Source organism: Macaca thibetana, chromosome 20, assembly GCF_024542745.1.
Source record: "Macaca thibetana thibetana isolate TM-01 chromosome 20, ASM2454274v1, whole genome shotgun sequence".
Classification (NCBI taxonomy): domain Eukaryota; kingdom Metazoa; phylum Chordata; class Mammalia; order Primates; family Cercopithecidae; genus Macaca; species Macaca thibetana.
In genome coordinates this window covers 54,892,703-54,919,999 of record NC_065597.1, presented here as the reverse complement: position 1 = coordinate 54,919,999, position 27,297 = coordinate 54,892,703, and the positions used below count along the sequence as shown (strand labels likewise).

The 27,297-nt window shown below is 45.5% G+C and overlaps 2 protein-coding genes across 2 annotated transcripts in view; one reads left to right on the top strand and one right to left on the bottom strand.

Moving 5' to 3' along the window:
- IGSF6 (immunoglobulin superfamily member 6) overlaps positions 1-15,211 on the bottom strand; it is a 66,589-nt gene extending 51,378 nt beyond the window's left edge. The window contains exon 1 of the mRNA XM_050774049.1: positions 15,048-15,211. The gene's annotated coding sequence lies outside the window, so the exon portion shown is untranslated. The remainder of the gene's footprint in view (positions 1-15,047) is intronic.
- Positions 1-27,297, top strand: part of OTOA (otoancorin) — an 81,485-nt gene that overhangs the window by 9,827 nt on the left and 44,361 nt on the right. Inside the window, exons 8-13 of the mRNA XM_050774053.1 lie at positions 2,633-2,736; positions 9,230-9,330; positions 12,353-12,534; positions 15,609-15,732; positions 20,685-20,900; positions 25,189-25,356. Coding sequence (XP_050630010.1) covers positions 2,633-2,736; positions 9,230-9,330; positions 12,353-12,534; positions 15,609-15,732; positions 20,685-20,900; positions 25,189-25,356 — 895 coding nt within the window. The remainder of the gene's footprint in view (positions 1-2,632; positions 2,737-9,229; positions 9,331-12,352; positions 12,535-15,608; positions 15,733-20,684; positions 20,901-25,188; positions 25,357-27,297) is intronic.

Below are 27,297 nucleotides of genomic sequence, written 5' to 3'. Positions count from 1 at the left end.
AGCTCTGCCTCCTGGATTCAAGCGATCTCCTGCCTCAGCTTCCCGAGTAGCTGGGACTATAGGCACCCGCCACCACGCCCAGCTAATTTTTTGTATTTTTAGTGGAGACGGGGCTTCACTGTGTTAGCCAGGATGGTCTGGATCTCCTGACCTCGTGATCTGCCCACCTCGGCCTCCCAAAGTGCTGGGATTACAGGCGTGAGCCACCGCGCCCGGCCATACAACACTCTTTCTAAATCTAAAAATGATTTAGAAGAAGGAAAAGCCCAATATGATGATAACAATGTGGGAGATTCCTTTTATCTTTTGCAGCCAAAGGGCAGTAGGTGAAACAGACAGTATACTGACCTCATCTTTTCTCTAGGGGTGTCAGTTTTTTCCACTAAGATGTATATACATGAAACCCTTTTGCTCTGCAGGCTATTACACTATTCCTTTTAAATTCAGTGTCTCCTCCCTCTGCCATTCATTCAGGTTGTGGAAGAGAACATCATTGGAGTGAGAGTTTATTGGTTACTGCTTACCTGAGTGAGCAGTAAACCCAAGTGGCAGAAAAACCCATTCAAACTGGCTTGAAGCAAAAGGGAATTAGTGGAACATGTAATTGAATAGTTTTAGGTGTAGGGCTGACTTCAGACACAGCCGGATCCAGAGACTCAAATGATGCCATCAGGAACATCTTTGGCTCTTTATCTTATATGCTGAAAACCACTGAATTGTGTACTTTATTTATTTATTTTATTTATTTTATTTTTTGAGACGGAGTTTCCCTCTTGTTGCCCAGGCTGGAGTGCAATGGTGCCATCTCGACTCACTGCAACCTCCGCCTCCCAGGTTCAAGTGATTCTCCTGTCTCAGCCTCTGAAGTAGCTGGGATTACAGGTGTATGCCACCACGCCTGGCTAATTTTTGTACTTTTAGTAGAGACAGAGTTTCATCATATTGGTCAGGCTGGTCTCGAACTCCTGACCTCAGGTTATCTGCCCATCTTGGCCTCCCAAATTGCTGAGATTACAGGCGTAAGCCACAGTGCCTGGCTGAATTGTGTACTTTAAATGGGTGAATTGTAAGGTGTGTGAACTATATCTCAACAGAGTTGTCCCCCACCTCCCCAAAAAAGGACCAAGAGGTGAGGAAGTGGAGACAATATGTATGGAATATTCTTTGGAAGGTGTTTAGCTGTGAAGGGGAAGAGGAAAATGGGAAAAATAGCTACATATAGCTAAGGAGTGTGTGTGTGGACATATTTTTTATTGTTAAGTTCTGGGGTACACGTGCAGGATGTGCAGGTTTGTTACATAGATAAATGTGTGCCATGGTGGTTTGCTGTACCTATCAACCCATCACCTAGGTATTAAGCCCAGCATGCATTAGCTATTTTTCCTAATGCTCTCCCTTCCCCCATCCCACCCCCCAACAGGCCCCAGTGTTGTTCCCCTCCCTGTGTCCATGTGATCTCATTGTTCAGCTTCCACTTGTAAGTGAGAACATGGAGAGTTTCATTTTCTGTTCCTGCATTAGTTTGCTAAGGATAATGGCTTCCAGGTCCATTCATGTCCCTGCAAAAGACATGATCTTGTTCATTTTTATGGCTGCATAGTATTCCATGGTATATATGTACCACATTTTCTTTATCCAGTCTATTATTGATGGGAATTTGGGTTGACTACATGTCTTTGCTATTGTGAATAGTGCTGCAATGAACATGTGTGCATTTATCTTTGTGACAGAATGATTTATATTTTTTTTGGTATATACCCGGTAATGGGATTGCTGGGTCAAATGGTATTTCTGGTTCTAGATCTTTGAGGAATCGCTACACTGTCTTCCACAATGGTTGAACTAATTTACATTCAGGAGAGGGAAGGTTTTTTTTTTAATGCTTTTAAGTTATAGGGTACATGTGCACAACATGCAGGTTTGATATACAGGTATACATGTGCCATGTTGGTTTACCGCACCTATCAACTCATCATTTACATTAGGTATGTCTCCTAATGCTATCCCTCCCCCAGCCCTCCACCCCTTGACAGGCCCCAGTGTGTGATGTTCCCCTCCCTGTGTCCAAGTGATCTCATTGTTCAATTCCCACCTATGATTGAGAACATGTGGTATTTGGTTTTCTGTCCTTGTGATAGCTTGCTGAGAATGATGGTTTCCAGCTTCATCCATGTCCCTGCAAAGGACATGAACTCATCCTTTTTTATGGCTGCATAGTATTCCATGGTATATATGTGCCACATTTTCTTAATCCAATCTATCACTGATGGACATTTGGGTTGGTTCCAAGTCTTTGCTATTGTGAATGGTGCAGCAATAAACATACGTGTGCATGTGTCTTTACAGTAGCATGATTTATAATCCTTTGGGTATATACCCAGTAATGGGATTGCTGAGTCAAATGGTATTTCTGGTTCTAGATCCTTGAGGAATCGCCACACTGTCTTCCACAATGGTTGAATCAATTTACACTCCCACCACCAGTGTAAAAGCCTTCCTATTTCTCCACATACGGGAGAGGGAAGTGTTTTAACACAAGACAGCTTTGGGTCACATTTGCTGTTGTGACTCCCTCTTTAAAGCAGCCCCCACCTGTTTGTTATTAATTGATGCCCATGTTTGTGTCATTTAGATCTGCAGTGTTCAAAGATCTCTACGACAAAACCTCGGCTCATTCCCAGAGAGCTCTCTATTCCTGGATGAGTGGGATATTGCAGACATCCTCCAATGCCACTGGTGAGCCTGTACTTGGAGGTGGGATCACTTTTTGGGGGAAGAATATCTTCAAAAGAGGTGCTTCATCTCTGAAAACATGGATTTGATGTTGTTCTCTTCTGATTTTTACTACCTCCCACCACTTTGAAAAACAGTTTGATATGGCATATGGAGTAAAACACATACCCCATTTTGTTAATGCAATTCACACATGTGGAAGTCTCTGATATAATGATGTGTCTATATTTCTGTATTTCACAATCCATGTTGTGTCGTAACTTTTTAGTGGAATATAAATAATGATGGTAACTTAGATTCAATGTGAACCTTGAGTAGGGTTACAAGTTCAAAATCTGTATTAAAAAATCTATATTAAAATGAGAGAAGAGGCTGGGCACGGTGGCTCACACCTGTAATCCCAGCACTTGGGAGGCCGAGGCAGGAGGATTGCCTGAGGTCAGGACTTTGAGGCCAGCCTGACCAACATGGTGAAACCCTATCTCTACTAAAAATACAAAAATTAGCTGGGCATGGTGGCGGGAACCTGTAATCCCAGCTACTCAGGAGGCTGAGGCCATTGCACTCCAGCCTGGGCAACAGAGCAAGATTCTGTCTCAAAAAAAAAAAAAAAAAAAAAAAAGAGAGAGAGAGAAGATAGTTTTGTTAGGAAATCTAGGCAATAAAGCACAGAAATTTAACTCTGAGCATCCTGGCAACCAAAGCAGGTAGGTCAGGATTTATTTATTTGATGGATGTTGATTAAAGCCTCCTTGTGTCCTAGAGTAGTTAAATTCATAGAGACAGAAATTAGAACGGTGGCAGAGTTTCAATTTTGCAAGGTGCAAAATATTCTGGATATGGTTGGTGGTGATGGTTGCACAATAATATGAATGTCAATGTACTTACTACCGCTCAACTATACACTTAAAAATGGGGCCTGGTGGGCTGGGTGAGGTGGTTCATGCCTGTAATCCCGGCACTTTGCAAGGCTGAGGCAGGCGGATCAACTGAGATCAGGAGTTCGAGACCAGCCTGGCCAACATGGTGAAACCCCCTCTCTATGATAAATACAAAAAATTAGCCCAGCGTGGTGGTATGTGTCTGTAATCCCAGCTATTTGGGAGGCTGAGGCAGGAGAATCACTTGAACCCAGGAGGCAGAGGTTGCAGTGAGCTGAGATCATGCAATTGCACTGCATCTTGGGTGACAGAGTGAGACTCTGTCTCAAAAAAAAAAAAAAAAAAAAAAGAAAAGAAAAGAAAAGAAAACTGGGGCCAAGTGCGGTGACTCACGCCTGTGATCCCAACACTTTGGGAGGCTGAGACGGGCGGATCACTTGAGGTTAGGAGTTTGAGACCAGCGTGGCCAACATGGTGAAACTCTGTCTTTACCCCCCTCAAAAAAAAAAAAAAAAACCAGGCATGGTGGCACACGCCTGTGGCCCCAGCTACTTAGGAGGCTGAGGCGGGAGAATCACTTGAACCCGGGAGGCAGAAGTTGCAGTGAGCTGGGATTGTACCACTGCACTCCAGCCTGTGTGATGGAGTGAGACCCTGTCTCAAAAAAAAAAAAAAAAAAAAAAAAAAAAAAAACCAAAACCAAAACCAAAAACAAAACAGAGATAGAAAAGAATGGCTATATAGATTAGCAGTACAAACAATTTCTCAGATAGCTTCAATTTGTTAACCTTTAATGTCACTAATGTAAACAGAATAAACTTTTTAAAAGCCCATTATGTATCAATAGCTGAAGATAGAGAAGGAAACAAAACAAAGTCTCTGTTCTTATGACCCTATTGTTTGATTGTGGGAGGGTTGGTGGAGAAAAATGTTTAAACATGTAAGTAATTAAAGAGAGAGAGAGAGAGAGAGAGAGAGAACTTAGAAATTTAGATACTGGTAGCTGCTATGAAGAAAATAAAATAGTTTGTTGAGATGGAGTCTTACTCTGTCACCCAGGCTGGAGTGCAGTGGCACAATTTTGGCTCACTGCAACCTCTGCCTCCTGGGTTCAAGTGATTCCCTTGTCTCAGCTCCCAAATGGCTGAGATTATAGGTGCCTGCCACCATGCCCAGCTAATTTTTGTATTTTTAGTAGAGACGTGAAACCTCCATGTTGGCTAGGCTGGTCTCGAGCTCCTGACCTCAAGTGATCCACCTGGCTTGGCCTCCCAAAGTGCTGGGATTACAGGCATGAGCCACTGCACCCAGCCGGAAAGGATTATTATGGGTACTTTAGACTAGAAGAGTGCTTGGCAAATGTTCTCTGTAAAGGACCAGGTAAATATTTTAGGCTTTGTAAGCCTACCATCTCTGCCTCAACTATTCAGCTCTGACATTGCATCTTGAAAACAGCTGTAGTCAATAGATGAATGAGCATGCCTGTGTCCCAGTAAAGCTTTTTTTATGGATGCTGAAATTTCAAATTTGTATAATTTTCATGTGTTACCAAATAGGATTTTTCTTTTGATTTTCCTTTCAGCCATTTAAAAAATGTAAAAACGAGGCAGGGGGCAGTGGCTCATGCTTGTAATCCCAGCACTTTGGGAGGCCCAGGCAGGAGGATTGCTTGAAGCCAAAAGTTCAAGACCAGCCTAGGCAACATAGCAAGACCCCATCTTTTAAAAAATTTTTAAAAAATTAGCCGGTGTGCTGGTACATGCCTGTAGTCCCAGCTACTCTGGAGGCTGAGGTGGGGAGGATCCCTTGAACCCAGGAGTTTGAGGCTGCAGTGAGCCATGATGGCGCAACTGGACTCCAGCCTGGGAGACAGAGCGAGACCTTGTTTCTAAAAAAACTCCAAAATAATAAATGTAAAAACCATTTTTGGCTCACAGGCTGTATAAAAACAGGTGGCGGACTGAGTTTGCCCCATGGACCAGTTTGCCAACTCTTGGACTAAGGAATCAGGGAAGACCTCTCAAATGGGTGACATTTGAATCAAGACCAAAATGAGGAGATGGAACCAGTCGTGTAAGGCTCTGGAGAGAGGGCATCCCAGAGAGAGATCCCAGGAAACACAAAGGCCCTGAGATGGGAATGAGCTCTGTGCGGGGAAAACATAAGGAGAGCAGATGGGGCTGGAGGATGGGGAATGCCAATCAATCCTTTTCCTGGAATTCAGCTCTGAGATTTGTGCATAATGAACATTAAACAAGATCGTAATCAAAGTATCAAATGCATAGTAGAATTCCCTCTGCCTGGTGCATAATTATGGCCTCCAGGAATCAGAGTCTCACACTGGGTAACCATGAGAAAGCCACTCAACCTTCAGACTTCTCTGTCTTTATTGCCAGAGTTTAATTAGGCACAGACTTTCCTTCTAAAATTCCTATACGGTTTGCTTCATTATTAACCTACAGTCAGTTAAAATTAATTCTGTTAGGACTTATTTATTTATTTATTTTTTCATGAAGTCCCTTGAGGGAACTGGAGATATGGTGGCTGTTAAAAATATCCCAACCTTGCTGGCCAGGCATGGTTGCTTACACCTGTAATCCTAGCATTTTGGAAGGCTGAGGAAGGAGGATTGCTTGAGGTCAGGAGTTTAAGGCCAGCCTGGGCAATGTACTGAGACCCCTCTCTCTGCAAAAAAATTGAAAGATTAGCCAGGTGTGGTGGTGTGTGCCTGTAGTCCTAGCTACTAGGAAGGCTGAGGCAAGAGTTTGAGGCTTCAGTGAGCTATGATCATCCCACTGCACTCCAGCCTGGATAACAGAGGAAAAAAAAATTCCCAAGCTTGGGGATGATTGATCTGTGGAAATAGAGTTCATGCTTAGTAATTAGTTAAAAAATAAACAACTCAGCTTGGTTTTTTGTGAATGTGTGGTTCTAGCCTCAAAATTTTCTAGCCCTCTATATAGGCAAGGCAAATGTCCAGGGTCCCCATCTAGAGAATCATAGGAGTCTGCCTGTGTCACCCCAGCATCGTTGATTTCTGGTTTGGGGGAGGCACTCCATATGTTCTTGTGAATCAGTCCATACAAAAGTTATTTCTCCATCTCGTTTGGGCATCTATCATTGCCCATGGCTTCTGCAAATAGCCCTTGGTGTTACAGTCATTGCACACTGTAAACGCTCCCCACTTCTTTCATTTTCCCCAAATGCCTCCAATACAATGTCGATGTGTGTAAATGTCTTTTGCTAAAGAACTGGGGAGCATTGGCAGTCAATTCCAGCTCAGTGAAACTTGAAGTCTGATCCTAGACTTGAGATATATATATATATATATATATTTATTTATTTTTATTTTTTCATTTTTTAATTTTATTTATTTTTTTTTATTTTTTTATTTTTGAGACAGAGTCTGGCTCTGTCACTCAGGCTGGAGTGCAGTGGCACGATCTCAGCTCACTGCAACTTCTGCCTCCCGGGTACAAGCGATTCTCCTGCCTCCACTTCCTGAGTAGCTGGGACTACAGGCGTGTGCCACCATGCCTGGCTAATTTTTGTATTTTTAGTGGAGATGGGGTTTCACCATGTTGGCCAGTACGGTCTCAATCTCCTGACCTCGTGATCCACCTGCCTTGGCCTCCCAAAGCGCTGGGATTACAGGTGTGAGTCACTGCACCCAGCCAACTTGACGGTTTTTAAAGTTCTGCTGACATCTCAGTGATGGGGAATTTCAAAAGCTAGAACAGGGTGTCAGAGAGAGTCCTCTGGGAATTCAGTGGAGGGAGAAAATATTTCTCGTGAAGGAGATAAGAGAAGACTTTAAGGGAGAGGAAAATTTGAGATTGATCTTAAAGTAGGATTTAGATGCAGAAGGGTTAAGGAAAAGCATTGTAGGTGGTGAAAAGGGCCAAGGCCAGCCAAGGTTTGGAGAATGTTTTGGGGAGTTACAAGTAGTTTGGTTTGGTTCAAGTATAGTAACATGGTGATAATCAGTGAGGATGATCATTATTAGTGGTAGTGATGCAAGAGAGTCAAACATATTTCATGTTGCCAGAGTATTATTATTATTATTAGACAGAGTCTCACTCTGTCGCCCAGGCTGGAATGCAGGGACGTGATCTCGGCTCACTGCAACCTCTACCTCTCAGGTTCAAGAGATTCTCCCGTCTCAGCCTCCCAATTAGCTGAGATTACAGGCGCTAGTACACCCGGCTAATTTTTATATATATATATATATATATATATATATTTTTTTTTTTTTTTTTTTTTTTTTTTTTTTGAGACGGAGTCTCGCTCTGTCGCCCAGGCTGGAGTGCAGTGGCGCGATCTCGGCTCACTGCAAGCTCCGCCTCCCGGGTTCACGCCATTCTCCTGCCTCAGCCTCCCGAGTAGCTGGGACTACAGGCGCCCACAACCGCGCCCGGCTAATTTTTTGTATTTTTTAGTAGAGACGGGGTTTCACCGTGGTCTCGATCTCCTGACTTTGTGATCCGCCCGCATCGGCCTCCCAAAGTGCTGGGATTACAGGCGTGAGCCACCGCGCCCGGCCAATTTTTTTATATTTTTAGTACAGCCGGGATTTCGTGATTATAGGCGTTAGCCACTGTGCCTGGCCTCATGTTTCCAGGTTATTTAGTAACCAATTGAACAAAAAAATAAAACTACATTTTGTGGGTTTTAAGTATTAAAAATAATCTGCATTTCTTATTTATTTATTTTTAATAATAATTATTTTTTAAAAGAGAGAGGGTCTCACTCTGTTGCCCAGGCTGGAGTGCAGTACAGTGAGTGCACAGCTCACTGTAGCCTCAAATTCCTGGTTTCAAGTGATCCTGCCTCCTTAGTTTCCTGAGTAGCTGGGACTACAGGTGCATGTCACTGCCACTGGCTTTTTTTTTTTTTTTTTTTTGTAGAGATGAGGGTCTTGCTATGTTGTTCAGGCTGGTCTCAAACTCCTGGCCTCAAGCAGTCCTCCTGCCTCAGCCTCCCAAAGTGCTGAGATTACAGGTGCCTGGCCAGAAAGAATAATCTGCATTTCTAACAAGTGGCCAGGTGCCACTGATGTTGGAAGTCCAGAGACCACACTCTTGAGTAACAACGTTTGAGGTGGTGTGAATCTGTGGTCACATCCTACGTGTGATCTCACAGGTAGGCCCTACATATATGGTTGTTGAATGAGTTAACAACAAATTAATGCAGCTGGATGCGGTGGTTCACGCCTGTGATCCCAGCACTTGGGGAGGTGGAGGCGGGCAGATCACCTGAGGTCAGGAGTTGGAGACCAGCTGGCCGACATGGTGAAACCCTGTCTCTACTAAAAATACAAAAATTAGCCGGGCATGGTGGCAGGCGCCTGTAATCCCAGCTACTTGGGAGACTAAGGTAGGAAAATCGCTTGAACTGGGAGGTGGAGGTTGCAATGAGCTGAGATCACACCACTGCACTCCAACCTGGGCAACAGAGTGACATTCCATCTCAAAAAACCGTGAAAAACAAAATAAACAAAGAATTAATGAATGCAAGGAGGTCCTGACAGCAAAGATGCTGTTGACTATCACATACCAGTGTAAAGGCTTTTATTTATTTATTTACTCATTTATTCATTTCTTTATTTTTTGCAGATGACTCTGTTTCATGGGTCACTGCGGAAAACTTATGGATTTTGGGCAGATACATGGTTCACCTATCGTTTGAAGAAATTATGAGAATTAGTCCTATAGAAGTGAGTTGGAAAAGTACATTTGTACGTCACCATTACTAATACACTTGGGGTAAGGTGTATTCTCAAACTCTAATGTTTATCCAGCCAGCCAAGGTGCCTTGGAAACTGTATACCCTCCTCATCCCAATAGAGCTTGGGCCTCTAAAGAAAACTACTGGAAGAAAGTTTCAAGTGGACAGTCATGGGATTGTGTTTTAGTGTGGAAGGGCTAAGAAAAGATAAAGAATTGTGGACAATTAAGATCACATCTCTGATGCGAGCAAACACAATTTAAAGGGATTGTTGGCTATGAACCAAAAATCACTTAAGGGTATTTTTGTACTGGAGAAGGCCAAGGACAAAAGATACAAAGTTTCCTGTCCTTGGAAGCATGAACTCAAAGAAAAAACAACATGGATTGATATTTACTTCTATTTATAGCTACTTCTGTTAATAGCTACTTGAGCATGAGCAATGGTTAGATTTTAATTCTAGAGTTTACAGTGGAGAAATGTACACATTCTAGGGTTACTTAACTCACTAGTTAACCTGTCCCTCTCCTTTTGATGTTGACCCAATGACACTAAAATCCCTTGGGCATCATGATTCTTGAACGCAGTCTCCAAAGAATGCTGCCAACACAAAAGGATTCATGAAGAGACTGTGGGCCTTGCTTCCAATTTTTCTTCTTCTTCTTCTTCTTTTTTTTTTAAATCATATGTGCCCTGACACTTCTGGCCGGTGAGAGAAGTGTTTGCATCAAATGACTGACCTGTTCAAGGACCCATTGACCCAGCAATGTCTGGTTATTATGAAACCAGAGGCAGAACGAGGTTTCTCTCTTTTACCTGCGGTGCTGGGAGTATTTCAAGTGTCTTCCGATTTTTATAACCCGCAGTCCTAGAATTAACCCCCCACCCTACTGCGGTTTACTCTCTCAATGTGGAGTTGCTTTGAGTAGGTAACAGCTTAAATTCTTAGAAAGCTGGGCCCCCTGGAGGAAATTTCTAAGATCAAGCAATCATTTGCAACTTTTTATTCTCTAAAAATGTAGAGAAGGGAGAAGTCAAGAATAACACTGCTAAAAGGGAATTTTATATTATTTTATTTTATTTTTACTTATTTATTTAGGAGATGGAGTCTCGTTCTGTCATCCAGGCTAAAGTGGAGTAGTGCAATCTTGGCTTACTGTAACCTCCTTCTCCCAGATTCAATTGATTCTCCTGCCTCAGCCTCTTGAGTAGCTGGGATTACAGGCACGTGCCACCATGCCTGGCTAATTTTTGTATTTTTAGTAGAGATGAGGTTTCACCATGTTGGCCAGGCTGGTCTTGAACTCTTCACCTCAGGTGATCTGCCTTGCCTCAGCCTCCCAAAGTGCTGTTATTACAGGTGTGAGCCACCGCACCCAGCCTAAAAAAGGAATTTTATATAGACAAAGAGTACAATCCATAAAGGAGAGACAACTTTATGAGCCCCTTTGAGTGCAGCATAATAGTGCCTCAAAATATAGAATGTGCCGGGTGCTGTGGCCCGTGCCTGTAATCCCAGCACTTTGGGAGGCCAGGGCAGGAGGATCACTTGGGCCCAGAAGTGCAAGACCAGCCTGAGCAACATAGTGAAACCTCATCTCTACAAAAAAATTAAAAAATTAGCCAGGTGTAGTGGTGTGTGCTTGTAGTCTCAGCCACTTGGGAGGCCGAGGTGGGAGGATCACTTGAGCCCAGGAGGTCGAGGCTGCAATAAGCCATGATCACACCACTGCACCCAAGCCTGGGTAAAAGAGTGAGACTGTGTCTTGGCCAGGCACGGTGGCTCATGCCTGTAATCCCAGGACTTTGGGAGGCTGAGGTGGGTGGATCTTGTGAGGTCAGGTGTTTGAGACCAGCCTGGCCAACATGGAGAAACCCCGTCTCTACTAAAAATACAAAAATTAGCTGGGCATGGTGGTACATGACTGTAATCCCAGCTACTCGGGAGGCTGAGGCAGGAGTATCACTTGAACCTGGGAGGCTGAGGTTGCAGTGAGCTGAGATTGTGTCACTGCACTCCAGCCTGGGTGACAGAGTGAGACTCCCATCTCAAAAAAATAAAAATAAAAATAAAAATGAAAATAAAAACAGTGAGTCCGTGTCCCCCAAAACTTATATATATAATGTATAATCTGCTAGAAATACAAGGAAGAATAGATAGATATGAGTCCTGTAGTAGAAGATTGCACATGGCACCCTTGGACATGTGGGCCAAAAAGGAACAAGGATGTTGGCAATCTGAATAGTATATTTAATAAGCTGAATATATATGCACCAAACTTTGTGTCTTACAAAGTGAACACACACTCTTTTCCATCGCCCAAGGGCCATTTATAAACTCATTCATCTATTTAAAAACTTCTGATTCTTCAAAGCAGAAAGTTTGTGGACCACATTCTCTGACCTCAATGTAACAAATCTAGAAATAAATGTACAAAGATTAGCTTTTAAAAAGCCCAGTTTCTCAGATATTAAAAAATAATACTTTCCTAAAGAATAGTTAGGTTCAGGAGGAAACCAAAGTAGCTGTTATAGACCACTAAGAAATCAATGACAATGAGGCCAGGCATGGTGGCTCACACCTGTAATCCCAGCACTTTGGGAGGCCGAGGTGGGTGGATCACTTGATGTCAGGAGTTCGAGACCAGCCTGGCCAACATGGTGAATCCCCATCTCTACTAAAAATACAAATATTAGCCAAATGTGGTGGTGGGCACCTGTGATTCCAGCTACTCTGGAGGCTGAGGCAGGAGAATTGCTTGAACTCAGGAGGTGGAGGTTGCAGTGAGCTGAGATCATGCCACTTCACTCCAGCCTGGGCGACAGAGTGAGACTCCATCTCAAAAAAAAAAAGAAAAGAAAAGAAAAGAAAAGACATCAATGACAATGAGAATCAGCAGGAGGTATATCCAAGTGTCCATGATGGGGCACAGTGCAGACCACCAGGGTGGGGCCACACTGGGCCACTTCTACCCTCCTCACTGATATTCTCGTCCTTGTCTACCAACCAGATTGGGCTGTTTATCAGCTACGACAACGCCACCAAGCAGCTGGACACGGTCTATGACATCACACCTGAGCTGGCCCAGGCGTTTCTGGAGAGGATCAGCTCCTCCAACTTTAACATGAGGAATACCTCCACCATCCACAGGCAAGGCCTTGGGCTCTGGGCCCTGGAGCTCTTTCCCAAGGTGTGATCTAAGCATCAGTATTCTCTGAGCAGCAGAACACCCAGGGAGGGAAGGGAGGTGGTTGGTCCATCTCTTTCAATAGTCCCATGTTTCTCTGTGCATGTGAGGAGAGGTCTCTGCAACCTTTTTATGAAGAGGTTATGAAGCAGGGTGAAAGGGTAAATGCTTTCTGAGCATCTCCTGTGTGCCAGGCATTTAATGCAACCTTATCAAGTGCTAATTCTGGCTCTCAGCACAGAAATGAAACATTTTAAATACTCAGGACTGGGTCCTGTTCCAAAGCCAATGTGTGATTTCCATTGAAGTTGCATCAAGTGTTGGAAATACCTCATGGGTCCCCACATTTGAGAACCGCTTGTTATCAGACCCTTAGCTGGGGAGCCCCTGGATGAGATCAGCTGTAGAATTTAGTGACCGTAATGTGATCCTCCCTAAAACCATTCCCAGCAGGGGAGGAGGGACAGGAACTGTACATGCCAGGTGTGTCAGGAAGGGAGTGGGCAATGGGAAGGGGGTGGTGCGTACTGTTCAATCCCCTCTCCTTTTACTTTTTTTTTTTTTTTTTTGAGACAGTCTCTCATCCTGTAACCCAGGCTGGAGTGCAGTGACGTGATTTCGGCTCACTGCAACCCCCACCTCCTGGGTTCAAGCAATCCTCATGCTTCAGCCTCCAGAGTAGCTGGGACTACAGATGTGTGCCACCATGCCCAGCTAATTTGTTTGTATTTTTAGTAGACATGGGGTTTTGCCATATTGGCCAGGCTGGTCTCGAACTGCTGATCTCTCGAACTCCTGACCTCAGGTGGCCCGCCCACCTTGTCCTCATGCTGGGATTACAGGCATGAGCCACCACACCTGGCCCATTCAATCCTCTTTTTTTTTGAGTCTCACTTTGTTGTCCAGGCTGGAGTGTACAGTGGTGCAATATCAGCTCACTACAACCTCCACCTCCGGGTTCAAGAGATTCTCCTGCCTCACTGTCCCAGGTAGCTGGGATTACAGGCATGTGCCACCACACTCAGCTAATTTTTGTGTTTTTAGTGGAGACTGGGTTTCGCCATGTTGGCCAGGCTGATCTCAAACTCCTGATCTCAACTGATCCACCCATCTTGGATTTCCAAAGTGCTGAGACTACAGGCATGAACCACTGTGCTGGGCCATCATTCAATCCTCTTGTGTCCATCTCTCAAGGTCTTTTTGCCACACTGCTCCCATCGCATATTACCTTAAGGTTTTTCAAATGAACCACCCTTAGGCAATGTACTCATAGGAAACAATTAGATGGCTTTCACCTATCTTTAGTAATTTCCACTTATTATCATGGATCCCATTTTTCTGTGGTTACACACACACAAACAACCTCATGATTAAGAACATGGTACCTCGAGCCAGACTTCGTGGCTTAATCCTGGCCCTGCTGCTTACAAATGGTATGATCTTTGCCATTTTTACATCACCTCTCTATGCTTCCGCTTCCCCATCTGTAAAATGGGAGATAAAAATATGTCTGCTGCATTAAGGTCTTTGTAGGGATTTGCACACTTGACACATAGTAAGTGCTCAAGAAATATTTTTTCTTTTTCTTTTTTTTTTTTTTTTTTTTGAGACAGAGTCTCACTCTGTCGCCAGGCTGGAGTGCAGTAGTGCAGTCTCGGCTCACTGCAACCTCCGCCTCCTGAGTTCAAGCAATTCTCCTGCCTCAGCCTCCCGAGTAGCTGGGACTACAGGCACCTGCCACCATGCCTAGCTAATTTTTGCATATTTAGTAGAGAGAGGGTTTCACCATGTTGGCCAGGATGGTCTTGATCTCTTGATCTTGTGATCCACCCGCCTCGGCCTCCCAAAGTGCTGGGATTACAGGCGTGAGCCACCCCGCCCAGCCTATTTTTTTTTTATAATTTTTTTAAATTGATAAATAAAAATTATATCTATGGTATGCAACATGATGTTTTGAGATATATATTCTTTGTGGAATGGCTAAATCAGGCTAATTAAGTTATCATTACCTCACATACCTTTTTTGTGATGAGAACACTTAAAATCTACTCTTAATAATTTTCGAGTATATGATACATTGTTATTAACTGTAGTCAGCATGTACAATAGATCTCTAGAACCTCTTTTCCTATTTAACTGAAACATTGTATCCTTTATCCAAGTCTCTCCAACTCCTTTCCCACCTCCAGCCCCTGGTAACAACCATTCTAAGGCTCTGCTTTCATGAATATGACGTTTGTTTATTTGTTTGTTTTTCAGATTCATAATATAAATGAGGTCATACAGTATTTGTCTTTCTGTGTCTGGCTTATTGCACTTAGCATAAGATCCTCCAAGTTCATCCATGCTATCCCATATGATAGAATTTCCTCCTTTTTCAAAGCTGAAGCACATTCCATTGTGTATCCACCAATTAAAAAAAAAAATCCATTCATCCACTGACGTGTTGGACACTTAGGATGATTCCATGTCTTGGCTATTGTGAATTATTATTCTCAACATGGTTATTAACACTTACCCCTCACATCCCCTGAGTCTTCTTTTCTCGAAGTTAAGCAGATTCCTTTTCCTCATGAGACACTTTCTTTTCCCTGGACCTGGCAGCTCTCCTGTGGGCGTGTCTGAATATGTCAATATCATATATATGAATCAACTGCCAAGGAGACAGCAGGCAGTGCTCAAATCTGTGTCTCTGAGCTGGGGAGTGGGGCAGGTTTTATAGGCAGAGGGTAATAAGACTTGATCTGATTGGGTCTTGCTATGAGGTGATGCTGGGAGGTGTGATCTGATTGGATCATGCCATGAGGTGATGCCAGGGCTCAATCTGATTGGATCATGGACCACGCCAAGTGGTGTCCACTTCATAATTCAGCCCCCATTCCTTGGTCCTGTCTGAGCACTTAGGTTCCACCTCTGGTTGCATGTTTGGTTCATCTGAGGATGTTCAGGTTACATGACCTTCAAGCCGGGAGTCCGTGGCAGCTGAAAAACAACTCGCCGTTTTATTACACAAAACGGAACCGGAACGGGCTGGTTCTGCGGTTACACCTCCACCACAATCCCGCCTCTTCTCACACAGGTTGGGGCTGCTGGTTTGTTTCTACGATGACCTGGAATTGCTGGATGCCACTGTGGCCCAAGTCCTGCTTCACCAGATGATCAAATGCAGCCACCTGAGCGGCTTCCAGGCTGGCGTCCAGAAGGTACAGCTGGGGTGCAAGGCCCTGAGGCCTCTGCCTCAGTTTCGCTAGACAGAGAAATGGGGAGCTTAGCTTAGCCTTTGAGAGAAAACACACAGTAGTTGGGATTTAAGTCCGGTCACAGCAGATGGCACCTCAAATACTGAGATAAGTGTAACATCGAAGCCCAGACAGAAATTAGCAAAGGAACAGACCCTGGGGAGATCAAAATTTAATCAGAACAGCCGTCTCAGCCAGGCGTGGTGGCTCATGCCTGTAATCCCAGCACTTCGGGAGGCCAAGGTGGGAGGATCATTTGAAGCCGGGAGTTTGATACCAGCATGGTCAACATCATGAGACCCTTGTCTGCAAAAAATACAAAAAAATGGCTGGGCACGGTGATTCACACCTGTAATCCCAGCACTTTGGGAGGCCAAGGTGGGCAGATCACCTGAGGTTAGTTTGAGACCGGCACGGCCAACATGGTGAAATCCCATCTCTACTAAAAATATAAAAATTAGCCAGGGGTGGTGGCATGCGCCTGTAATCCCAGCTACTCAGGAGGCTGAGGCAGGAGAATTGCTTGAGCCTGGGAGGCAGAGGTTGTGGCGAGCTGAGATCATGTCGCTGCACTCCAGCCTGGGGGGTGACAGAGTGAGACTCTGTCTCAAAAAAAAAAAAAAAAAAAAAAAAAAAAAAAAAAAAAAAAGCCATATGCCTATACTGCCAGCTACTTGGGAGGCTGAGGTAGGAGGATCACTTGAGCCGAGGAGTGCCAGCCTGCAGTGAGCTATGATAGTGACATTGCACTCCAGCTGGATGACAGAGCAAGACCCTATGTAAAAAAAAAAAAAAAGAAAAGAAAAGAAAGGGACAGCTACCTCTAACTTAAATATGCATACAGATCACCTGGGGATCTTAAATGCAGATTCTGATTCAGGAGCTCTTGATTGAGGCCCAGCACTCTCCTTTCTTCTTCCTCCTCCTTCCCTTGGCCTCCCAAAGTGTTGGGATTACAGGTGTGAGCCATTGTGCCCAGCTGACACTGCACTTCCAACAAGCTTCCGGGTGATTCTGAAACCGCTGCTCTGGTGAGCATGCGTGGAGTGGCAGGCGATAAAGGAGTGGTTCTCGAACCTGCCTCTAGATTAGTAACATCCCTGCCAGGTGCCACCCCCAGAGATTCTGATGTTATTGTTCTGGGGTATGGCCTGATTTTAAAGCTTCTCAGGTGATTTCAATGCAGCCAGGATTGAGAACACTGGATTGGAGGGCGGTTATGAGTTCCCAAGGCCAGCTTCTGAACAAAGGAGCAAACACACTGTCTCTCATTTTCCTTCCTCTCCATCTCTCTGTTCTTCCATCCAGTCAAGTCTCAATTCTACCCCTTCCATTCCACTTTTTGTGGCCCTTCTCAATTTGCTTAAAATAAAAAAGATGACATGAAAACAATATTAAATGAAATTTTGATAAAGCCATCCATAATTTCAGAGCAGTTTTCCACACATCACTGTAAAGTCCTCAAACACATTTGACATTTGAGATTGTGGCCATCTATTTTGGTCAGTGCATTTTTTTTTTTTGACTCATTTTTTGTGTGTATCTTATTCTGTCACCCAGGCTGGAATGCAGTGGTATAATCTCAGCTCACTGCAACCTCCGCCTTCCGGGTTCAAGTGGCACAATCTCAGCTTATTGCAACCTCCACCTTGCCTCAGCCTCCAGAGTAGCTGGGACTACAGGTGCGTGCCAGCACGCCCGGCTAATTTTTTGTATTTTTAGTAGAGATGGGGTTTCACCATATTGGCTAGGCTGGTCTTGAACTCCTGACCTCAAGTGATCCGCCTGCCTTGGCCTCCCAATGTGCTGGGATTACAGGCCTGAGCCACTTAGCCTGGACTGTGAATGTGTATTTTTGTTTCCAAGGAAAATAATCCCTCCCAAGCAAGCTCAAGCAAAAATAAGAAGACAAATATATTTTAAGGCCCCGGGGTCTCAACATGTGGCAGCCCTGACCAAGGAGAAGGTCGCATACGATTAGATATGAGGGAGCCCTTTGGGATCATCTAACTCAGTCATTCTCAAACTGGAGAATGCATCTAAATTACAGGGATGGCCTGTTAAAATACAGCTTGTGGCAGCGGTCCAGTTTTGTGGAAGACAATTTTTTGGCACCAGGGACCGGTTTTGTGGAAGACAATTTTTTCCATGGACTGGGGCCAGGGGATTGTTTCAGGATGATTCAAGTGCATTACATTTATTGTGCTCTCCTTCCTTCCTTCCTTCCTTCCTTCCTTCCTTCCTTCCTTCCTTCCTTCCTTCCTTCCTTCCTTCCTTCCTTCCTTCCTTCCTTCCTTCCTTCCCTCCCTCCCTCCCTCCCTCCCTCCTTCCTCCTCCTTCCTTCCTTCCTTCCTTCCTTCCTTCCTTCTTCTTTCTTTCCTTTCTTTTCCTTCCTCCCTCCCTCCCTCTCTCTTTCTCGCTCTCTTCCTTCTTTCCTCCTTCCCTCCCTCCCCCCCCCCCCCCCCCCCCCTCCCCTCCCCCTCCCCCCCCTCCCCCTCCCCTCCCCGTCCCCTTCCCCTCTCCTCTCCTTTCTTGATGGAGTCTCTCTCTGTTGCCAGGGTGGAGTGCAGTGGCACGATCTTGGCTCACTGCAACCTCTGCCTCCCAGGTCCAAGCAATTCTCTGCCTCAGCCTCCCAAGTAGCTGGGACTACAGGTGCATGCCACCACGCCCAGCTAATGTTTTTTATTTGTAGTAGAGCTGGGGTTTCACCATGTGGCCAGGATCATCTCATTCTCTTGACCTCGTGATCTGCCTGCCATGGCCTCTTAAAGTACTGAGACTACAGGTGTGAGCCACTGCGCCCAGCCTGTGCACTTTATTTCTATTATTACATTGTAATATATAATGAAATAACTATACAACTCACCATAATGTGGAATCAGTGGGAGCCCTGAGCTTGTTTTCCTGCAACTAGACAGTCCCATCTGGGGGTGATGAGAGACAGTGACAGATCATCAGGCATTAGATTCTCATAAGGAGCGCACAGACTAGGTCCCTTGCATGCACAGTTCACAATAGGGTTTGCTCTTATGAGAATCTAATGCTGCCTCTGATCTGACAGGAGGCAGAGCTCAGGCGGTAATGCTCACTGGCCTGCTGCTCACCTCCTGCTGTGGCTAGTTTCTAACAGACCAGGGTCCCGGTGGTCCCCATCTATGGCCCCGGGGCTGGGGATCCCTGGATTTCAGAGCTCCACTGTCTCTGATTCAGGAGGTCCGGGAGCAGCCTGGCAATCTGCATTTCTAACACGTCCCCAGGTGGTGCAGATGCCGCTGGGTGTGCTCCACACTTTGAGAGCTGCCGCTGTAGTCCACCCCTTCGTTTTACAAATGTGGAAACTGATCTCTAGGGAAGGGAGTTGCTGAACTTAGAGGACCCAGGTGCTGTGACAGCTGTTTCTTCTACTTCACTCTGCTGCCCCCCAGTGGCCATTTCAATATTGCCAGAAACCCGTTTTGGGCACCTGTCTGAAATGACGTTATTACGTAAATTCGGGTGTTAAAACATGAACCATTCTTGTGTTTTGTTACAGAGCTCCTTGTATAGTAGGTGACTTTATCATGTTCCTTACCGAAAGCAGTTGGAACGCACATTTTACTATCATTAGGCAGGCATATTGCAATAAAATAATTATTAAAATGATCATAGAAATGTGCAGACAGGTGCAAGAGATAATTTTAAGGGGAAATACAGAAAAGCAAATTGTGCTTCTGTTCATATCACAACTCTGTAAAAACTACCTAGTGTCTCTATATTTATAAAGTATAAGAAGTCTTGGAAGCATATACACCCAATTGCTAATCACAGTTATTTTTATGAGGTAGGATGTTCAGGAGACTTTTACTTTCTTGAACTGTTAAGAGTTATTTTTGGCCGGGTGTGGTGGCTCATGCCTGTAATCCTAGCACTTTGGGAGACTGAGGCAGGCAGATCATACGAGGTCAGGAGTTCGAGACCACACTGGCCAACATGGTGAAACCCAGTCTCTACTAAAAATACAGAAATTAGCCTCATGTGGTGGTGAGTGCCTGTAATCCCAGCAACTCAGGAGACTGAGGCAGGAGAGTCACTTGAACCCGGAAGGTGGGGGTTGCAGTGTTGCAGTGAGCCAAGACCGTGCCATTATACTCCAGCCTGGGCGACGAGAGCAAAACTCTGTCTTTTTTTTTTTTTTTTTGAGACGGAGTCTCGCTCTGTTGCCCAGGCTGGAGTGCAGTGGCGCGATCTCAGCTCACTGCAAGCTCCGCCTCCTGGGTTTATGCCATTCTTCTGCCTCAGCCTCCTGAGTAGCTGGGACTACAGGCGCCTGCCACCGCGCCTGGCTAATTTTTTGTATTTTTAGTAGAGACGGGGTTTCACCGTGGTCTCGATCTCCTGACCTTGTGATCCGCCCGCCTCGGCCTCCCAAAGTGCTGGGATTACAGGCGTGAGCCACCGCGCCCGGCCAAAACTCTGTCTTAAGAGAAAAAAAAGTTATTTTTACACAGATTATAAATTATCTTGAAAAGGCCCCTGGCTATTTCATGAAAGGAAAACAGCCTATATATATGGATATAGAGTTCAAGGTCACCAGAGGACAATAGATGCTATAAGAGTGTGGTGGAGTTATAAAGGGAACAACATTTCTTTCTGATATGGATTAAGGTTGATTTAATAACAAATTAATATTTAAATGAAGCACACAGGGAATTTTCGGCACATGAAAGCCAAGGCCAGAGAAGGTGTCCTCCGTGTGGTGTCTCACTGTCTGGGCATGGCGGGAGCCTCTTTCCTTCCTCATTTCTGGGCCTGGAGGCTTTGATGGGACAAGGTCCAGGGAGGATGCTGTGGAGTCCTAATAGCCCTGGATGTGGTCAGAGGGAGCCACCGCCCTGCTTCCTGTCAACACTCATTCTCATTTTCTCTCCTTCCAGCTCAAAGCAGAACTCCTGGACATTGCCACAGAGAACCAGACGCTCAATGAGACACTGGGTTCTTTGTCGGATGCGGTTGTAGGTCTGACCTACAGCCAACTGGAATCTCTCTCCCCCGAGGCTGTGCACGGAGCCATCTCCACCCTCAGCCAGGTCTCAGGTTGGGCCAAGAGCCAGGTCATCATCTTGTCTGCCAAATACTTGGCCCATGAGAAGGTCAGCTGGAGTTTTAAACTCTTCTTTATTTCCCCTGAGATGACCTAAGTGTATTAGTCCTCCCAGGCTGCCATAACAATATACTGTAGATTGAGTGGCATAAACAACATACATTTATTTCTCACAATAGTGGAGACTGGGAAGTCCAACATCAAGGTGTCACAAATGTAGGTTTTATTCTGAGGCCTCTTCTCTTGGCCTGTAGGTGGTCTCCATCTTGCTGTGTGCTCACCTGACCACATGAGAGCAAGCTCTCTGGTGTTTCCTCTTACAAGGAAACTAATACCATTGGATCAGGGCCCCACCTGACCATCATTATCTCATGACGTCATTTAACCCTTAAAGGCCTCACCTCCCAATACTATCACATTGGGGGTTAGGACTTTGACATACAGATTCTTGGGGGACACAAATATTTAATCCATAATAGTCATATACACACAGCAGGGGCAACCAATCAGTAAGAAGATGATGCTGAGGAGGACTGCCTGGGTTCAAATCCTCGCTTTGCCATTTACTAGCTCTGTGACACTGGGCAATTTGCTTACTTTCGCTTTGCCTCAGTTTCTCTATTTGTAAAATGTGGACAACAATAGCACTTACTGCTGGGCTACGTGGCTCACACCTGCAATTTCAGCACTTTGGGAGGCTGAGGTAGGAGGATCACCTGAGGCTAGGAGTTTGGGACCAGCCTGATCAATGTGGTGAAATCCTGTCTCTACTAAAAATACAAAAATTAGCTGGGCGTGGCGGTGCACGCCTGTAATCCCAGCTGCTTGGGAGGCTGAGGCAGGAGGATGGCTTGAACCTGGGAGGCGGAGGTTGCAGTGAGCAGAGATCGTGCCACTGCACTCCAGCCTGGGCAACAGAGCAAGACCCTGTCTCAAAAAAAAAAAATTAAACAACAACAACAATAACAAATCAGTAGCACTTACCCTGTAGCATTGCTGCAAATATTATGTGAGTTGGTACACATGAAGAAGCTAGACCACCAGGTGACACCACAGAGTATGAGCTCAAGGGGCGTTAGTCATCACTGAGTGGGATCAACGTGTGGGACTTATCCCAGGATTTTCCTGCCTGCTGTTGAGCGGCTATTAGGTTGATGCAAAAAGCAATCACAGTTTTTGCCATTACTTTGGGTTTAGGGATGATGCTATTTTATTCCAATCTTGGGCTGCAGAGAAGGAACTGTCAGGCAGACAGTCCTCTTTGGTGGGGACAGGAGTCTTAATCTGTGTTCTAGCTGCTCTTGGGGTAGACAATGGACATTCTTTTGGGGACAATTAGTGTCCCTGGGTTGGGTCCAGTCCAGAGGGCTCCAAATATGAGAGACTTGAGTTCTAAGCATTTTGGTGTCATCTTTTTTTGTTTGTTTGTTTGTTCTTGTCGCCCACGCTGGAGTGCAATGGCACAACCTCAGCTTACTGCAACCTCTGCCTCCCAGGTTCAAGCAATTCTCCTGCCTCAGCCTTCCGAGTAGCTGGGACTACAGGCACCCATCACCACACCCAGCTAATTTTTGTATTTTTAGCAGAGACGAGATTTTGCCATGTTGGCCAGGCTTGTCTCAAACTCCTGACCTCGTAATCCACCTGCCTTGGCCTCCCAAAGTGCTGGGATTACAGGTGTGAGCCACTGCGCCTGGCCTTTGGTGTCCTTCTCATTTAGTCCACACTCCTGGCCACTTCCCAGGATGCAAACTGGCTCACAAGGATTAGATTAGGACCCATTCCAATCAAATAATAATAACAAACATTTATTTATTTTTGGCTTCTGGATATTAATTTTAATTACTTTGAAACAACATAATTTACTATCAGATGTTTAACAAGCATCCATTATAATTGCTAAACTGTGAATTCAGTGTTAACTGTGTCTGACTAACTATACAAAACTCATCAATTTTTCTTTTGACGAAATGTAGTAGGCTGGGCGTGGTGCCTTATGCCTGTAATCCCAGCATTTTGGGAGGCCGAGATGAATGGATCACTTGAGGCTAGGAGCCTGAGACCAGCCTGGACAACATGGTGAAACCCTGTCTCTACTAAAAATAGAAAAATTAGCTGGGCATGATGGTGCATGCCTGTAATTCCAGCTGCTTCCAGGCCAAAGCAGGAGAATCGCTTGAACCCGGGAGGCAGAGGAGGTTGCAGTGAGCCGAGATTGTGCCACTGTACTCCAGACTGGGCTGGGCTACAGGGCAAGACTCTGTCTTAAAAAAAAAAAAAAAAAAAGTAGTAGAAATCTCAAAGAATAAAAGAGAGACTACTCCATAAAGGTCATGTTTACTAACCTAGCACCATAATTCCAGTGTTAGTACCTCCCATGCAGCTGGAAGGAGGATATGGGAAGAGGTGAAGATGTTGAAAATGTAAGGGGCTCCATTTTGCTTGCTCTAAAGCGAAATACCACAGTGTCTCATAAAGAAGAAAATCACTGAGGTTGGAAATGAAAACAAAAGCTTTTGATTCAGGTGGTAAAGGGGTTTAAGAGTTATGGAGTAGAATCCATGCACCCAGAAGGCAGTGCTGGAGTCGGCCTCAGGAACTGAGGGGTTTCTTCCCCTTTTTTTCTTTTTTGAGACAGGGTCTCAGTGTGTTGCCCAGGCTGGAGTGCAGTGATCTGATCTTGGCTCACTTCAGCCTTGTCCTCCCAGGCTCAGGTGATCCTCCCACCTCAGCCTCCTGAGTAGCTGGGACCACAGGGGTGTGCCACCATGCTGGGCTGATTTTTTGTATTTTTTTGTAGAGATGGGGTTTTGCAATGTTGCCCAGGCAGATCTCAAACTCCCGGGCTCAAGCAAACTACTCGCCTTGGCCGCCCAAAGAGCAGGAGTAGGGGATTTCTTCTTGGCATCCAAGTCTTTTTAAATTTCTTCAAGTTTTTAAAGCTAGGTTTGGTATGTCATGGTTCTGAGCCAGCTATATTTCAACCACATTCTCCAAAGTAAATCCAAGTGGGAACTGGAGCAGGATGTCGGTAGGGAGGGCGAGAGGGGGATGAAGGGCAGCTGTAGCTCCGAGGGCTGGTCCTAGCCTGCTTCCTCCATCGCGGGGCTAAGGGAGGGGGATGTGGAATAACAAACATTTACTGAACACTTACTATGTGCCAGGTTGTGTTCTAAGTGAGTTAATCATTTAATCCAACAATCCTCTGAAGTCAGTAGTGCTGTCATCTTCATTGTCCAGTTCATTCATGTGAGGTACAGAGTGTGTAAGAGAACTGGAAAAGGCCACATCAAAGTTACACAGCTGGGATTGAACCCAGGGCACCTGGCCTCAGAGGCGTGTTGTTTACCTCTGGTGGTCACTGTCTCCAGCATGACACCATGACCAATGCCCACCCATTTCCACTTTCTGACTCAGGTACCGGGCCAGCCCATTCATCTGGTCTCTTCTAGCCTCATGGTGACTTTACGCTGAAGGCTTTGAATCCTTGTTTCTGGACCTCGATTGGGGCTCCATGGGTCCATCTTGACAGTCCTCTCTGAATTTGATTTTAGGGAGTTAGGGAGACTGTTGTGTTCCCTCCTAACCCAGGACAAAGTGGTTTGTTTCTTTTCTAATATCCAACTCTTCCTACTGAGGGGTGAGGCCACTTTTACTCAGAAGGCAAGAGGTCAAAAGGTCATGCCTTCTTTGAAGACAGCATGAGATCACCCATTATACACAGAATAACTGAAGGAACCCACTCAGCTGTCTTTTCATAGAACCAAAGCATGTCCTTGGTTATATGGAAAACTTTCTAGCATCTTCACTCTAAAGGAAGGAAAAAAACCCACATATAATTTCTTTCTTTTCTTTTTTCTTTTTTTTTTTTTTGAGATGGAGTTTTGCTCTTGTTGCCCAGGCTGTAGTGCAATGGCACAGTCTCGGCTCACTGCAACCTCTTGTCTCCTGAGTTCAAGCAATTCTCTTGCCTCAGCCTCCCAAGTAGCTGGGATTACAGGCACCTGCTACCACACTTGGCTAATTTTTGTATCTTTAGTAGAGATGGGGTTGTACCATGTTGACCAGGTTGGTCTTGAACTCCTGACCTCAGGTGATCCACCCGCCTTGGCCTCTCAAAGTACTGGGATTACAGGTGTGATCCACCACACCCGGCAAACTCTCTTTCTTGATTTGATAGAAGGAAGGAAGGCCTGTGGAGGCAGCCTCTGTCTGGCTCACTGCTGTGCCCGTAAGGTCTCACCTATCCCAATACTTGGCACATAGATGGGCTGAGTGCATGTTGGAGAGGTGAAAAGCGGGAGCAGAGCCTGACTGTGCGGCTGCTCCTCTTCCAGGTGCTGTCTTTCTACAATGTCAGCCAGATGGGCGCGCTGCTGGCCGGGGTCAGCACCCAGGCCTTCTGCAGCATGAACTGCAAGGACCTCTCGCAGGTCCTGAGAAGTGCTGTTTCCCAGTACCTGTCTGACTTGTCACCTGCCCAGCAGCAAGGTATCCTCAGCAAGGTGAGAGGATGATGTCTGGTGCTCAGCCACATGTCACGGGGTGTGCTTTTGGGGTTTGGTGAGTGGGTGTGACTTTGGACCATGAACGCAGGGCTGGGATTGTCTCAGTCGTTGGTGTCTTGGCTCTGCCTTCTCCTGGTGGCACACCTTCCCTCCTTTCCAGACAGAGCCCTTCGGTCATGCTGTCATTCTTCCCAGAACCCTTTGTTCTCCCAGACAATCTAATCTGGAATACTTTTCTTTTTTTTTTTTCTTTTTTTTGTTTTGAGACAGAGTCTTGCTCTGTCACCCAGGCCGGAGTGTAGTGGCGCGATCTTGGCTCACTGCAAGCTCCGCCTCCTGGGTTCACGCCATTCTCCTGCCTCAGCCCTCCAAGTAACTGGGACTACAGGTGCCCAACACCGTGGCCGGCGAATTTTTTGTATTTTTAGTAGAGATGGGGTTTCACTATGTTGGCCAGGATGGTCTCCATCTCCAGATCTTGTGATCCACCCGCCTCGGCCTCCCAAAGTGCTGGGATTACAGGCTTGAGCCACGGCGCCTGGCCTAGAAGACTTTTCTTAAATCAGGTTTCCTGATCTTATAACACTTCAAGTTTTTTTTTTTTTTTTTTTTTTTTTTTTGAGACAGTCTTTCTGTGTTGCCCAGGCTGGAGTACAGTGGTACGATCATAGCTCATCACAGTCTTCCGGGCTCAAGCAATCATCCTGCCTCAACTTCCTGAGTGGCTGGGACCACAGGCATGCATCACCATGCCTGGCTAATTTTTTAACTTTGTAGAGACATGGTCTTGCTATGTTGCCCAGGCTAGTCTTGAACTCCTGGCCTAAAGCCACCATGTTTGGCTAATTTATTCATTTCTCGTAGAGATGGAGTATTGCTGTATTGCCAGGCTGCCCAACTCCTGGCCTCAAATAATCCTTCTGCTTCAGCCTCCAAAAGTGCTGGGATTGCAGGTGTGAGCCACTGTGCCTGGCCTCAAATTTGTTTTTCAAATCTAAAAGTAAACCCCAAAGTTCTAGGGTGCATCTGAAAGCCCTTTTCATGGTCCACAGCCATGTCTGTATTCTGTTTTTTTGTTTGTTTGTTTAGATAGGGTCTTCCTCTATTACCCCAGTCAGCATGCAGTGGCATGATCTTGGTTCACTGCAGCCTCCACCTCCGGGGCTCAGGTGATCCTCCCACCTCAGCCTCCCAAGTAGCTGGGACTACAGACCTGTGCTGCTCACTAATTTTTGTGTTTTTTCTAGAGATGGGGTCTTGCCATGTTGCCTGGGCTGGTCTCAAACTCCTGGGCTCAAGTGATCCACCTGCCTCGGCCTCCTACAGTTCTGGGATTACAGGCGTGAGCCACCATGCCTGGCCCCTTTTTTACTTGTCAGGGAGTCTTTTGACATCTTGCCCTATCAGGTCTGTTCTGTCCAATGGCAAAATCTGTTAAGAAACCAAAACTTGGCCAGGTGCAGTGGCTCACGCCTATAATCCCAGCACTTTGGGAGGCCAAGGTGGGTAGATCACGAAGTTAGGAGATTGAGACCAGCCTGGCCAACATGGTGAAACCCCCTGTCTCTACTAAAAATACAAAAAATTAGCTGGGCGTGGTGGTGCACTCCTGTAGTCCTGGCTCTTCGGGAGGCTGAGGCAGGGAAATTGCTTGAACCCAGGAGGTGGAGATGTGGAGATTGCAGTGAGCCAAGATTGTGCCACTGAACTCCAGCCTGGTGACAGAGGCAGACTCCCATCTCAAAAAAAAAAAAAAAAAAAAAAAAACAAAAAACCTAAGGGGTTTGGCCTAAAACACCAACATCTTACAGATAGCAAGTAGCCCATACAGTTAAAATAAAGAAATAAAGAGCATGAGTTGCATGGGTTTTGGAATCAGACAGACTTCGGCTTGAATCTCACTTACTGACTTTCAGCTCATCACACTTGAAGTCTCTG